The sequence below is a fragment of the Thermobia domestica genome, chromosome 16, assembly GCF_964235325.1.
Source record: "Thermobia domestica chromosome 16, izTheDome1.hap1.1, whole genome shotgun sequence".
Lineage (NCBI taxonomy): Eukaryota > Metazoa > Arthropoda > Insecta > Zygentoma > Lepismatidae > Thermobia > Thermobia domestica.
In genome coordinates this window covers 70,264,112-70,280,081 of record NC_137469.1, presented here as the reverse complement: position 1 = coordinate 70,280,081, position 15,970 = coordinate 70,264,112, and the positions used below count along the sequence as shown (strand labels likewise).

At 35.2% G+C, this 15,970-nt stretch overlaps 1 protein-coding gene and 1 non-coding gene across 5 annotated transcripts in view; both read left to right on the top strand.

Annotated features, from left to right (window-relative positions):
• The window catches only part of nahoda (DOMON-like domain-containing protein nahoda), a 382,855-nt gene that overhangs the window by 320,674 nt on the left and 46,211 nt on the right, over positions 1-15,970 (top strand). For all 4 annotated transcript variants that reach the window (XM_081742555.1, XM_081742552.1, XM_081742554.1 and 1 more), the window contains exons 5-8: positions 3,663-3,796; positions 8,645-8,866; positions 11,775-12,377; positions 14,587-14,622. In XM_081742555.1, coding sequence (XP_081598681.1) covers positions 3,663-3,796; positions 8,645-8,866; positions 11,775-12,377; positions 14,587-14,622 — 995 coding nt within the window. The remainder of the gene's footprint in view (positions 1-3,662; positions 3,797-8,644; positions 8,867-11,774; positions 12,378-14,586; positions 14,623-15,970) is intronic.
• On the top strand, positions 1,083-1,169 carry TRNASTOP-UCA (transfer RNA opal suppressor (anticodon UCA)). The gene has a single exon. It is a non-coding gene; the product is annotated as a tRNA-Sec (tRNA).

Here is a 15,970-nt window from a genome sequence, read left to right as displayed (position 1 = left end):
GTTGTTACATCAAAAGTATTGGAATAAACTTTTTTTTTTTTTTATTTTGCGTGTATTTTGCTACGTAACATGTACATCTATACATAGGCTACACACTATTGAAATTGGCTATATTCTTATTATATAGTATAGTTTTAAAGGGCCTGTATGATTATATTGTCTCACTTTTCTTTTATCAATTAGATATATGAGATTCACTCTTCGCTTTAGAAATACTTATTACATTACTACGGAAATAGAAACGCTGGTACTCCCTCCCCCGATTATTGCATAAAGTATCCCAACATTTTGCTTTAGAAAGATACCCCCTCCCAAAAAAAAACCGTGAAGAGTCCCGACATTTTGTTGTGGAAAGCTAACCATAGTTTTAAAAAATGTATAATTATTTCAGGCCGTCTCCAAATTTTAACTTCGCTCCGTCGCAGTGCTAGGTATAAACAGAGCATTGGTAAATGTGTGTTTCATCTTATTTTCATGTAATTTTGTTTCCTTACCTGCCTTATCTTTGGCCCGTTTGTTCTTTAAAGTTCCTTATTTCGGAAAGTTTCAACAATAACTGCCGTCATATAATATTATTTACATACACTGAATCATGAAGTTCAAGGTAAAGGAATGTAAACATACATACATACATACATACACACATACATACCTTACGAAGAATCGTTCTATTTCTTTTATGACAATTTAATCGGCTTCTAAATAGCAGTTAATCAGGATTTTGCAGCTGGAAGTGCAGAATGGAAGTATTAGGGAAGTGTGTAGAAATTTACAAATTACCTGTAGAATATAATGTCCACATACGAGTAACCACGTGTAAGTTTAACGTCTGTTGTATTAATACAGCACAACCCAAAGATAATACTTTTAAAATTATGCAATCACTGATTTTGAGTTAAAAATTAATAAAATTGATTAAATGAATGATAATAAATTACAGAAAAAATATTCTAAGAAAACCATGGTATGATCTATTTAATATCTGTAAAAACTAATTTTTTGGGTTATTTTAATTAATTTCTCACAGATAAGTTGTAAGTATAACAGTAACTATATATACCCGAGCTATAAGTTCTCTTCGTGCCCAGATGAACTTCGGTGGTCCGGAGTGCAGGCTTCAAACCTGTAGCTGACTAGCGTCAGAGTGGTTCGATTCCACCTTCTGGGCGAAAACCGAGCTGAAGAAGTAATTAAATTAGATACATTTTGTCGCCAAGTGTATTAACGGTTACTTGCATGTATACACCAGAATAATACCTTTATGCTGTTTAATTTAATTATCTTCTGCAGTGCCGGATTTACGTATGAGCTAAACAAGCTATAGCTTAGGGACCCATACTCTTCGGGGTCCCAAAAATTCAAGGAAAAAATTGAATGTACATTTCCAAAATATAAGAAAAACAATAAATAATGTAACATCTACATATAGCAACATTGCTTGGTTTGTCTAGGCCCTTATGATGTAAGCAATGGGGCCCTTTCTGCTAGTCTGCTTCCTAAAATATCACTGGTTTCTTCATTTCTGTATATAGGGTCCTACGTTCATCTGGACACATAAAGGGCTGCATTATCTTCAGTAGCTTAGGGCCCCACCAAACCTAAATCCAGCTCTGATCTTCTGCGTATTGATATTCTAGTTTCTTATCTTTTATCTCTAGTGGTAGTGTAACAACTTTTTTTCTTTTAATCCTTATAATGAGCTTCAGATAAACGTTAAGAATGTGACTATAAATAAACTTAACATATATGTACTATGAAAAAAAATCATTTCTGAATTTAGTTGTTCGATTGTTAAATATTATACTCACTCAAGTGTTACGGTTATATTAGATATGAACCTACTGCTTAATGTGGGATCTGAACCACATTCTAGTGATCGCACGGAGTCGTGAAGCTTGACCTAGATCTACCAATTTCACCAGCCAATAGGATGTGAGGGTGTGTCTCGGTCGTCAATCCCCATTGATGAAATTTTGCCAACGTCGTTTCTTGCGCTTGTCGGAAAACGTCTCCAGATGGTTCAGTGTCCTCAGATTGCCGCTGTTTCTTTGTTTATTTTTGTTATTGTTGTTGTTTTATATTTTTGCTATTATTACTGCTACATTTTAATTCGAATAATTGTTATTGTCCATATTATAGTTCTTAAAGTGTTGTCATTTTGTCTCTCGTTCGCCATGCCTTCTAAATTTGGCAACATTATTGATGTACACTCATGTCCAAAATGTTTGTCGCATATCTATAACTGTCATCTTGTAAGAATATAATTTGATAATGATTTTGCAGGGTACTTTTAATACTGATACTATGTGTATAATTGGGAAATATATATTTGTGGTAAATTTAATAGGAAAAGAATTATAAATACGAAAATTAGAATGACTAAAACAAAATGTTGCTAAATGGACAAGAAAGTTTTATTTTAGTTTTATTATTCTTACTTACTGCTCTTTTGACATGAAATTTGCCACATACATATCTTTGCCGATTATACACATACTAACGCTATAAGAAATAACGGGCGAATTCGTTATCAAATTATATTCTTACAAAAAAAAAAAAAAAAACATATTTATAGACATGCGACAATAATTTTGGACATGAGTGTACTTTCGTTGTTTCACGTTTTATCAAATGTGCGTTCGAAAGGCACCTCCACGAATTGTGCTGAATTCTTCTGATGCGGCACCAGTGATGTCAATCACAGTTATAAAATCCCATCTCCAGAGTCAAAAAGTTTCATTTTGTTTTTGAATTTCCCAGGTTATACTAATTACAAGATGATAATAAAATGTAAAATGAAACTATTCGATCTTCCACGAACATAAAATGATTTGTGAATATTCGTTAATCAAAAGCAAGTTTTTTTTTTTTTTTTTTTTTTTTTTTTTTTTTTTTGGGTCAAGTCAGAAATGCAATGTGCCCATCACACCTTTGTACCGTCACGTCATGTTGAACCTAACGACACTAGAAAAATGTTTTTCACACATTTTGTGCGGAAAATTTTGAAAGTTGATTGTTTTCCGTTTGACATTTTACTTTCTTGCATTTTTTCTTCTTTGATATTTTTCTTTCATTCATTAATTTATCGTTCATTATTTTATTTTATCGGAGCACAATTTTAGTTCCTTGGCAGTTGATTTTGAGAGTAGACTATCACCCATTCCACAAACCACTTCCTCACTAGCTCTAACTTTCGAGGTAAAAAAAAAAAAGTTAAAATTTGAGAATTATCACTAATTTTACGCTCTTTGATCACTCATTACATCTAGTTTTCGCCCCTAGAGAATTTTGTTAACGGGAATTTTATATATAGGAAAAACCCTATATGTGTTTCGACGCTGATTTCGACGAAAATTCCCTTTATCTCTTTCGGAAAAATTGTCAAAAAATCCCACAAAATGGGATTTTGCCCACGGGTTGGCATCACTGTGCGCACATGTGAGACAAAGCAGCTCTATGATTGGTTAGAGTACAGGCTTCAGTAATCCTTGTGGTCATTATAGTACCTACCGGAAATCAAATCCTGATCTCCTTTATATTTTTCTTTCGCCATAGACATATTGTTTGAAGCATTTTCGGTGGAAAATCGTGGAACGGGAAGCATGATTTAATAATAATAATAATAATAATAATAATAATAATAATAATACATTTCTTTTCAGAGCTCAATCCTACAAAGTCCGACTACCTCAGAACTTCACTTGCGCCGACTGCACCATTAGACTTATGCGACAAGCTACAGAGTGGTCCAACAATTACAGATTCTGGTCATGCGCTGACGTGGATATAGTTCCTAGTAAGTGGATTTGAAAAGTCACTTATGTGTTTGTTTTTGTCTATTTTCTCTCTCCAGCAAAAATTTAAAGCAGTTGTGATAAAGATTGTTTGATTTTTATGTGGAGAACTAGCAGGTGCATCATTTAAGGGGAAAGGTGGACAATTGCCCTTTCCCCTGAGTTTGAGATACATAAACATTCTAATGAATTGTATAATAATAATAATAAAAATTGAAATTACTTCTGTCGATGGAGATACTTCTCTCCCCCCAAAGCAAAATTTGAAATCACGCTACTGAGAACTTGACTACTATTGCTGGAACAACGGACTTACCGACTGACTCTTTTGTACTCGACGTATTTTTTGTTTTTAATTAAATGTCCACAAGAAATCCATCGGGTGCAAGGTTAAATGAAGTCCATCGTTCTATTTTAAGATGTACCCTACTCATGGTGGATTTATTTGTAACATGTGCTAATGTAAGATCACGTATACAGAGGTTGATTCAGTTATATTGAGCCGAATTTGAAGGTTCCTTTTACCTAGTAAATGTCGTATTTCCACCACCGATTATGTTCGACTTGCAGACCATATCTACTGACTATTGCCCGACATCGACGTTTCCGTTGCAGGAGACCGCATGGATTATGGGTATTGCATCCCACTCCTCTTTATAGGCTTTCCACATGCCGGAGACAGTGCAGACTCGAAAATGAGACAGGCGCTGCTTGAGGAGACTGAAAGCACAATAATCCATTGAGCTAGTATCTCGACTCTTGACAGGGATCAGAGAAAGGAATTCGAATTGCCGCAATTCCAGTGTCCTGTTCCGTACGGCGATAGAATTTCAGCTATGTTTTCGCCGTGTGGCTAGATGCGTTGTCTTGGTACAGTTCAACCTGGTTCAAGTCTTGTCAGTACAATGCTGGGATTTCATGTTTGTACATTCCAGTCACGGCTCACGACATGAGTCTGGTAGTACGAAGCATAGATTTTGACGTTTCGATCCACTGTACAAGAAACCGACCCCAATCATAAACTCTTTTGGGAAACGGTTCTAGCAGCTCGTGTCGGTGTGGTAGGTCCAGGACTTCGTGCCGTGTATTTGGATATAATATGATTCACAGTGGCACGACGTACACGAAAATTATGCATTTGATGTATTTCCACTATGCGCGACGCCGTGAACTTAGCGTCGGGAGAGGTCACAAGAACTCCTCCCAAAATCTGTCCGGTTTCGGCGGCATCAGACTACGTTCGGCACTGCTCTACTGTGTGACTAATTAGATATTGTTGCTTGATTTATAGCAATCTTACGACGACGAACTGAGCATGCGCGGTACAATTGCACATTGATTTTGGTTCAATATAACTGAGACAATCTCTGTATATTAGAAAAGTTTACGATTTTTTTTAGTACTATACAAGTTATATAAGACGCTAAGTTCTCCAAATTCCAAATCCCATTTGTTTTTAAAAAAATGTATTTATTTAAAAAAATAGTCTGACTAGGTCTAAAATTATTTGTTAAACTGCAGCATTTTGCATTCAGCTTCTTCCAGGTTAGAGCTTCCAAATTACATTCTTATCATGTCATGTTGTTGCAAAAAGCATGTTGAAGCAAACCAAGTCTCCTTTCAGAATATGAAGCCATTAATAACTCATCGTACATATACATACAAACTAATTAACTATGGAACCCGGAGCTTCAATGCCGCGTTCACAAAAACTCTCCATTGACTTCTGTCGTCAGTCAACTGGATCCAGTTTCTACTTTGTATTCCTATTTCTACGAGACCCATTTTCATATTGTTCCCTCATCTTCGCGTAAGTCTTCTTAGTAGTCGTTTTCCGATTGAATTTCCAGCTAAAACTTTGCAAGTGTTCCTCTTTTCTCCCATTCAGGCTACATGACCTGCCCACTTGAGCCTGCGAGACTTGATGCCTCTAACAATATTTGGTAAACGGTACACATTATGCAGTTCTTCATTATGAAGTTTCCAGCATTCGCTATTCCCGTTCCTCTTGGCTCCCAATATTCGTCTTAGATATTCACAAATACTATCAATCTACGTTCTTCCCTCACAGTAAGCAACCATGTTTCGCAACCATACAGCACAACAATCATGATTATCATTTTATATATTTTAAGGAAGCATCCAGGATCGCTAATAAAAAAAAAAAAAAAGAAATTCAAGACAAAAAAAAAAAAAAATCAAGACTCAAGATTCAAACGATAAAGATGATGTTAAACATGTTATGGGACTTGTACTGGAAGACTGCTTGAAAAGGGGCGCAAAGTTGATAGTGCAAGGTACAATGTTTTTCTTACCAACAATATGAGACTGGCAATTCACATTTAACGACGAGATTTGTTGTCTAAGACAGTAGTTTGGTCACATGCTCTCCGCTCGTCTTCGGTGAACAATGTCAGTCGAGTGGCCGTGTTTCATCTGCGTTAATAGAAAAATTGAGCAACTAAGATCAGACTCTGAGAGTATTAGCACAACAGTATGAATTTATAATATTCCAGAGCAGAAGGTAGTGCGCACAATCTATTCTAATAAAGAGAGATATGGCGAAATTGCCGATAATTGTTTGTGTGTTTCCTCGAATATAATTTATTTAGATCCATTATTATATAGTGGTCTTGCATATCTTTGGATATATCAACTTTGCTGCTCGCACTTCACAGTAGAAATATTTTTAAAGTTTATATTTATCAGGGTGTCTATCGGTCACGAAAGTCACGAAAGTTACGAAAAAGTCACGAAATCAGAAATCGGTCATGAAAGTCAAGAAAAAGTCACGAAATTTTGCTTTTGGGTCACGATTTTTTTTTATCTGTACAACTATAAGTAGTGGCTGAAAATTTTTGTTCTATTAAACGTCAAAACTTACCGCTAAAAATGCCTATGGTCGGTTTTAGACGCTACCAAATCGCAAACAAAGCACGCTTCTATCGCATGCATGAAAAATTCAATGAGGAACACGAAGGACAAAACAAAATCAAGATGGAAACAGAATACCTTAAATCGTTGAAGAAGAAGAAAAGTAAATTATTACAACAGATCGAAGAGGAAGTTGAAGCACTTCAGAAGATCGAAAAAGCTTAAAAAAAAAAAAAAAAAAAAAAAAGTGGTAAAACAATATTAGCCAAAAAAGTGAGAGAGAATCCATCAGTGCAGCTGTTTACAATCAGTGTGACAGTTTCAAAGGATTGCTAAGAATTTGTCAATTTATGTATATTTAGATATGGAATTTTAAGATCATTGGGTTTTTGCTGTTGGTTAATTGCCGAAAAACCAGACTATATACAGTGAATATACTGAAAGTGATGTGAGAATACACCAAGTTTCTATCACTCCAGGGAACAGCCTTTGAAAGTAGAAATAAGATAAAGATAAATGCTAAAGAATATAGGTACTGTTATTAGTTTTCGAATGTTAGGAAATTTTGTGGTTTGGTAAAGGAAAGGTCACGAAAGAGTCACAAAATTTCATTTTTGTATTTTAGTAGACACCCTGTTTATGAGGTTGGCAATCATCCCAATTTTTGTCGGGATTCGTCCATCGTTTATGAAAATTGCACAGCCACGTTTTTGATATGAGACGTCCTAACCTTGTAGTTTCACTAGTAATATCCAATAGTTGTAGAAAAATATAACTTATTATTAGTATATGATTTACATTACATGCTTAATGAGTTCAGTGTTAATGCCCAAACAACAGGTGCTAGTACCTAGTTGCATAGTCAGTCTTTTATTTGATTTCTTAACTATGTTATGCATAAGTATCGGAATTCTTATACAACGGCTATGCCTGTCTGTCTGTCGACATGTATCAAAGCAAAAGTAGTAAGGAATATCAACAAGCGGTTTTCTCCAATCGATTCAGCGTCCCCAAAAATAGATTCTATGCGTCCCCACAAAATAGATTCTATCTCCTCCGCTAACCAGTTTTTCAAGCCAGAAATGTTTGAAATTAACTATTTCCTTTTTTAACTTTTTTCGCCGTAGAAAAAAAAAGGAAATAAATAGCGACAAGGGTTTTTTTTTTCAATCGATCGAGCGTCTCAAGGAAACATATCGTCGCAATCCGTAACACTCTTCCTAAACCGGAAGTGGTTGAAATTAACTACTACTTTTGGTTTCAATATCGATTTCCATAGAGTTAAAACTGTAAAAGATACCGAGATCAAGGCGGATTAAGGCTTGGGCCCTGGAGCCGACTATTTCAAGGGGACCCTATGTTAAAAATAATTCCAGCGCATAAATTTTCTCAAATAGCTCACTCTCTCACAAAATAAGTATCGTGAAGACGCTGGTGGAAGAAGACTTAATCCTAGCGATATCGCGAGCATAGCGAGCGGGGAAAAATGCAAGGGGATGAAGTCTATAATATAGTATGTTGATTGCTATATTTTAGAATCAAGAGAGGGATTTTTGGGGGCCGCTGAGCCTGGGGGCCCTGGAGCCTGGCCTCCATTGGCTCCGCCCTTAATCCGCTCCTGACCGAGATACGAATTTTTGCAGTCAGTTCGGCGTCCCAAGGATAGATTCCATCTCCTCCGTTAACTCTTTATTCAAACCGGAAGTGATTCAAATTAACCAATTGCGGTTTCAAAGTTCATCGCTATGGAACAGAAATGGTAATAAAACATACCGTCACCACTTGTACCACTCTACCGAAACCGGAAGTGGTTGAAATTCACTAGTATTTCCAGTTCTACTATATATATATATATATATATATATATATATATATATATATTATTGCAACTGATAATTATTGTCTTCGTGTATATTTATTTTATGTATGTGTATGGTTGAGTTACAAGACCATTAACGATTTTGATTTATTTTCAGAATCCGAGTACAAAGAAACATGTAACAACCATGGACGATATTACCTATCCAAATGCAGATGCGATCGACTCTACTATGGCCCCCGATGCCAATACCGAGATGAATGTAATGAAGACAGCGATTGTGGTGAACGAGGAAAATGCATTGACATCCGAGCAACAACAGCGCCAAGAAGACAATGTTATTGTGCACTTGGATGGTTTGGTCCTGGATGTACTTTACGTAAGTGTGGTAACCGAATATGTTCGCAGCCATTTCAAATAAACTATATATATATACAGGGGCGGATCCAGGATATGGTCAAGGGAGGGGCTGAACTATATTTTGCCGTTTTATCCAGTGTAAAGCAGGATTGAAGCCCATTTTATCCAGTGTATAGCTGAGCGTCAAGGGGGGGCTATAGCCCCCCTGGATCCGCCACTGTATATATATATATATATATGTACTTGTAGATTTTTATGACATATTTTAATTTCTTTCATTAATGATTGAATTGAGGCAGTACAAGCCGATATGGCATACCGGTAGTTAATTCAGATGACAAAAATCATACCAACGGTAAATTTTTAAAAATATGCTGTATATTTGAAGTAATACTCAAGTGTACACTCTGTAATTTGTCATTCCTCTCACTCACTCACATTTTTTTCTTTCTTGCTTGCTTCTTTGAAGTGCACTGGTACGCCTAAACCTATATTTATTAAAATGTATTTAGGTACACTGAGGAAAAAAACGTATGTGGCGTTCGTAAAAACGTAGGTTATATCCGTATTTCCTGTAGTTTTTGGATTTAACATACAATCCTATGTAACAACCTACAGTAAACGTACAACTGAAAACGTATGTTTATATGTACGTATAAGTATTCCAAATAAACGTACTTTCCGTACGAAAGAAAGAACTGTATATAGGCGGTCAGGATCCCACATACAGATGGACGTATATAACATATAGCTGACGTATGTAACATATGTATACGGAAGACTGTTAGACGCCAGACATCCTGAAGCGGCATAATGTAACATCTAAACGGGAAAAGAGCAGTACCTATGCAATGTATGGATAACGTTTGTTCCGTACAGATTTTCGTAGTAAACATAAGGGTTCTGTATATTTGTGCAATATACCGCTGTCCGAATAATGTATTTTTCTCAATGTATAATTTTGCTATTTATGAAAATATCTTCGACAAATAGACACTTCTGCAGTAACGTGTGATGACACATTCGATATTACAGTTTGCATTTGTAAAAAAAATAAAAATAAAAAAATAAAAACAGTGTATTAGTTTTGATAAAAGGCGGGCATTAACAAGCAATAACTTGTTTAACAACTTCTTAAACAGTATCCTGTACCCATTCTAAAAGAGGTATATGCATTCGAGCATCGTAGTTATTTAGCTAGGTAATTCCAGTTCGACCAATATATTCACTGGCTTTACAACCAGCAGTTCCTTCTGCATTGGAGGATTTGTATTTCCAAAGTCAAAAGAACACTCCAAAATAATAATAATAATAATAATAATAATAATAATAATAATAATAATAATAATAATAATAATAATAATAATAATAATAATAATAATGTTATAATGACACTATTGAGAGGGAGTGATGTGATTGATCCGTACCTTATTTATTTTTTAGTTTGGCGCTTCTGTTTTTTTAGACTAAAGGAAGTAATGAAAATTGGGATAGCGAAATGAATAGTCCAAAGGACAATACAATACATAACACCCATGGCGTGAACTGTTGATAAATCTTAGATTTTTAAACAAGTAAGTGTCATGTGTACACCGTGAAATAGTTTAATTTGTACGCGTGATATTTTTCATTGAATCGGAAGTGGCAGTAACTTTTTTTTTACCACTTCCGGTTTTGGTAGAGAGTTCAGACTGAATAAGAGATTGATTGCAAAAACAATTTCTCGTTATTTGTTACCATTTTTTATTATATATCGATCAACGTTAAAATTGGAAGTAGTTGATTTCTACCACTTCTGGTTTGAATGAAGAGTTAAGACAGAAGATGGTACCCATTCCTAGAACGCTAAATCTATTCCAGAAAAGAATAAAACTCGCTTCTTACTATATCCTGTAATTTTTTTATCTATGTAGATCAATCGGAAATTGTAATGAATTTCTATCACTTTCAGGTTTAGTAGAAAGTTAAAGATGGAGATGAAATGTATTCTTGTAACGCTTAATTGATTGCAAGAAATCGCTTCTCGTTATTTATTGCCGTTTCTACTCTATAATGTGTTCAACGTTAAAACCGGAAATGGTTGATTTCCACTACTTCCGGTAGATGGCACCAACGCACTTGATTTCTAACTTTTGACCCCTCTATATCCTAACTAAAATTTGATAGTTATCCATCGATTAGCTCTTGATATCTTGGTCTCCTGGACGAACAGACAGGGTAAAAATATAAAGTAGTTTTGGTAATCCTTTTAAAGAAATGATTATTAAAAGAATAAGTAGATCGTTTGTTAAATTTATCGCGGGGGGAGGCATGATGAAATGGTTTAACTCCCACGATCACGAAGAGTCGCGGTTTGAGTCTTGCCTCAGATCAGAATGTGGGTGTTATGTAGTATCTTTTCATAATTATTTTATAATCGTTATTCATTTATTAAGTATAATATTATTGGTATTGGTTTAATAACATTAAATTCATTTCTTATCTCTTACAAATATGTTTCTCTCAAAGTTAAAATAACTTGTACAATTAAAATTGAACAACTAAGAAGTAAAGAAATGGAGGAAATTATCAAATGAAAAAAATCAATTTAACGTCTCACCAATGTGCCCTTTAGGCTAAGGAAAACGGATGATTAAGGCAAGTGAATGATGATTTGAGAATTGGTGGAATGATAATGTGGAAGGAAACGGGAGAACCCTGAGAAAATCCACGGACACGATGTTGTCCACCACAAACTTACTTGACCAAGGGACCCCACGCACCAGAGAGAAGCACTTTACCACTGAGCCACCTTGCTCCTCCTTATCAAGTGCAAATTGTACTATTATTCAGTTAGTAGAAGTTAATGGTCTTACATCTCATATGCACCCTGCAAGTATCTTCGTGTATTTCTTTCAAACTAATAATGTTATTCCTTCCTCTTACAGAATCCCCTGTTAGGTCAACAGAACTGGATTTCGGAGTATACACTAAACGTGAGCTGAGTAACACTTTCACTCTTTACTGGAGAATCCTAAAAGAGTTACAAGAACTCGAGGTTGTGATGGTAGTGAAGGGAACTAGTTACGCTGCTTTAGGTTGGCGCCCACGAAGTCTTACAGCAAAATGTCGTCAATTTCCACACATCGTAGATCCACAGGGAAGTGAAAGTCAGACGTATGGAACCAGTGAACCAGAGCCTGAACCAGAATCGGAACCAGAACCTAGCAGTGGTAAAGTTGGAAAATCCATCGATTTTCACGGTTCCCACGCACATAATCAACATTCACCTTCAACTAAACCTGAACCGGAGCCAGAAGGAGAACCAACTTCTGAACCAGAACCAGAACCTGAAGGAGAACCGAAACCTGAACCAGACACAACAACGTACAAGCCACGTTATAGGGTAACCAAATCCCATAGTGTGCGAACCGTTCCGGCAGTTACGGATGCAATTGAAAAGGATTTGGATAATAAGGGAACCACACCATCTTACCCTGAAGATGTTACAGTGGAGACTAGTGTATCCTTCCGTGTCAGCAGCAGACAAGGTATGGTATTATTGCAAGTTTCGATCTGTTGTAATAACAGGAAATAAAACGCTGAGTTATGTTATAATATTCATTTATTGCACTATGTAAAAGAAGCCTGTTTTTTTTTTTTCTTTTTAAGTCACTTTTCTCTTTAAATTTTGCGAAATTCTGCTATATACTTTGATAATCTTGTATTTTGCCCCATTTTCAAATGTTACAGTATTTATAGATTAATTATATGAAATCTATTTATTATTATTATTTCTGTTATGTCCAATATAATTTATATAATTAAAATACAATGACTGAGTAGAAAAGAAATACAGGAAAATTACTTAATCCGAAGGCTACTATTAGATTATTAATAAGTGGCAGGGCTGTACAATTTATCCGTAATCTTTAGTATTAAAGCATTTGTAAAAACTTTGAAAATTTTGAGTTATATATTTAGAGAAAATAGCTCGATTATGCATATATAGACTATTTTTATTGTAACATTTGTGGGAAATTTACTTGCGAAAGTGCTGATAATGTAAAAATTAAAAAAAAAAAAAAAAAGTTCTTTGAAAGATCGAAATTGCTTCCATTTCTGAATTAGAAGTCTCGTAAAATACAGGGTGTTTCAAAACAGCACCGACAACGTTTGGGAGGTGATTCCTGATAAGACAAAAAGACAAGACAAAAAGTATAGACCACCCTGGGTGCACAAATGTTTCCTTTCGGAGTTATAGGCTGCCGAAAACACGAAAAAAATTAACTTTGAAGGCCCATAACTCCAAAACTATGGGACTTACCGATGTCGAGTCAAGACTTCACTTAGGAACTAATATGTATGCTATCCAAAAATACATGTTTTCGAATCCTCAGGTACTCACGCAACAATTTTTATGGAGGTAGTGTGGCTACGGGTATTTAACTTCAATTAATCACCAACTACCTCTATAAAAAATGTTGCGGAAGTACCGCAGGATTCTGAAAGTTTGATATTTGGATAGGGCACATACTAATTCCTAAGTGAAGTCTTGAACCGACTACAGCAAGTCACATAGTTTTGGAGCTATGGGTCTTTAAAGTTCATTTTTTTTTTCATGTTTTCGACATCCTATAACTCCGAAAGGAAGCATTTGTGCACCCAGGTTGGTCTATACTTTTTGTATTATCTTGGTGTCAGGAATCACCTCCCAAACGTTATCGTGTTGTTTTGAAACACCCTGTATACTTTGATACTATATGACACAAACATTAATTACTATAGAAGAAACAGTGTTGAAAATTATAGAGAAAGGCATACTGAATTAATAGCCATACCGAATTTAGAATGTTGGGGATAAAGCACAAAGGATCTTTCATCGTCACATATCTTTACGAGACGCACTATTCAAGGTTTCATGACATATTTGGAGAATTCCTTCCTACCCTTAATATTCTGAACTGAATACTGGTGTCGAACCCAAATACGACTTTACGTAAAGTTTTGTCCATAACTTTCTTTACAAAGCCAGTAGCCTGTATGTGCTGCTTATATAACTTAAAAAAAAAAAAAAAAAAAATGTGTTTGCAGAATATTGCAAGGCTTGAAATTCGGAGAAATTTTCCGCCATTTTGTCCAAATCTAGTATTCACTGGTAGATTTCATCTCAGTAGTTTAGATACATATTCTTAAATGCCTAGTAGTATTTGTGCACAAACTGGATATTTACGATAACTCTTTACCGTCATCGAGAAATTTATCGTGATGTGTTTATTATGAGTACTCCTATTGTCACAATTGAGTTCATACCAGTTGCATATCCCCAGTATTAATATGGTAGAAATATTTCTTGACAGAACGAAATATGATGAAAGAAGCAGTACTATTGGATTAACATGATATATCTTTAATATAAGTACTGTATTATGATTTAATTTTATTAACTGATAATATATTAAATTCAAAGAAAATTTGTTTAGTGATAGAAAGCTAATCCTCAGAGGTAAAAGTGGATCTGAAAAGGTTGGGGGACTCATGACGTTGCGCCGTTGCCTATATTTGCCTATTGTAATATTTTAGGAAGTGAGGGAATGCCATAGATATTTTAGGAAGTGGGCGGATGGCATCCACCCGCGTTCCCCTCTCACTTTTATCCCTTATCCAAATGATAGTCATTAATTAACACGTGATTTTACTATCATTCAGGAATGCTATTGATATATTATTTAAAATGTACTTTTCTTTTCTTTTTCACAGGTCGTACTAAGAGAGAAGCTCATGACCATGATCATGGTAAGTTAATTGATCAATTATATATTTCTGGTAAATATATTTCGAAACGATGGACATAAAGTACAAATATTAGTATTTTCTAATGTATTACGGTTTAGTGTTTCCTCTTTACGCGTAAACATCAGAATGTCCAATATTAGTGAGTTTCTGACTCACTACCTCATGAAAATTAGGTTTAAGGAACAGTTAATGGAAAAATTAAGAAAAAATTAAGTATTCGTGAGGACAGGGTTGGCAAAAACCATGGATTTTATTAAAAAAAAAAAAAAAAAAGTTTTTTGGTTTAAACCAGGTTTTTTTGGTTTAAATAATTTGCTCTATGTATTCAGATCATATATGGACAGAAATAAGCTTGTTTCGCCTTGGTGTTATTATGCAACAACCGGGTTATGCTGGAAGGGGTCACATAAGTTTAAAGCGGAATCCAAACCGCTACTCGACTTACATTCGAGAGAAATTGTCCTCCATTTGGACTGGGAACCAGGACTAATTGGCCACAAATGCGATACGTCTGCCGACTCACTCACGAAGGACTCCTGATAAACATACGTTGTACTGATCTTTACGTAGCCCTACTTGTTAATATAATTGTCAAAAGTCATTTCAGAAGGACAAGAAGATAAACAGTTGCAGAAGTGAAACCATTATACAGAATTACATATGGACAATTTCAAAGTACTACAGAGTACAGAAGAACTAATTTAGTCCAAGTTAAAGTCCAGAAGGTATAACGTCGTTGGCTTCCCGCGCTTGGATCTGCACGTCACTGGGGGGGGTGGTAAGAGGATAGCCAATCAGAACCAACCGTCTACTGCGCTCAGCGAGCCACGAGTAACCAAGCTGGCCACTCACCATAAACGTCACTATAACTTTTCGCGGGAAGCCAACGACGTTGTACCTTCCGTACTATAGTTAACAACGACTTTTATTAGTCCAAGTTAAAGAAAGACAACGACTTAATTTGCATATCAGTAAGAAAAGTGAATAAAGATACGAATTATTTGAGTCCACTTTGGCTCTGACCCATTTATACATAAATAGATACCAAAGATACTTCTCATTTCACTAAATGCCTCTCGTGGGGTTTGTATGACCCACATACACACACACAAAAAGTACGGCATTTCGATGTATTTTATCAATAGTAAACATTATTGAAACGAAACAATATTTAGAATTTTTCTTTGATTGCAGTTACATAACAATAATAACAAACTATAAAAAATCACAAAACAAACATTCATAAACTTATTTAAAAAAACAAAAAACAAAAGCTGCTTTTGTAGTATAATCTTTTTGAGTAATGAATGGGGGATTTAGGTCTGAATATAAGGGGAGTGAAACGTGA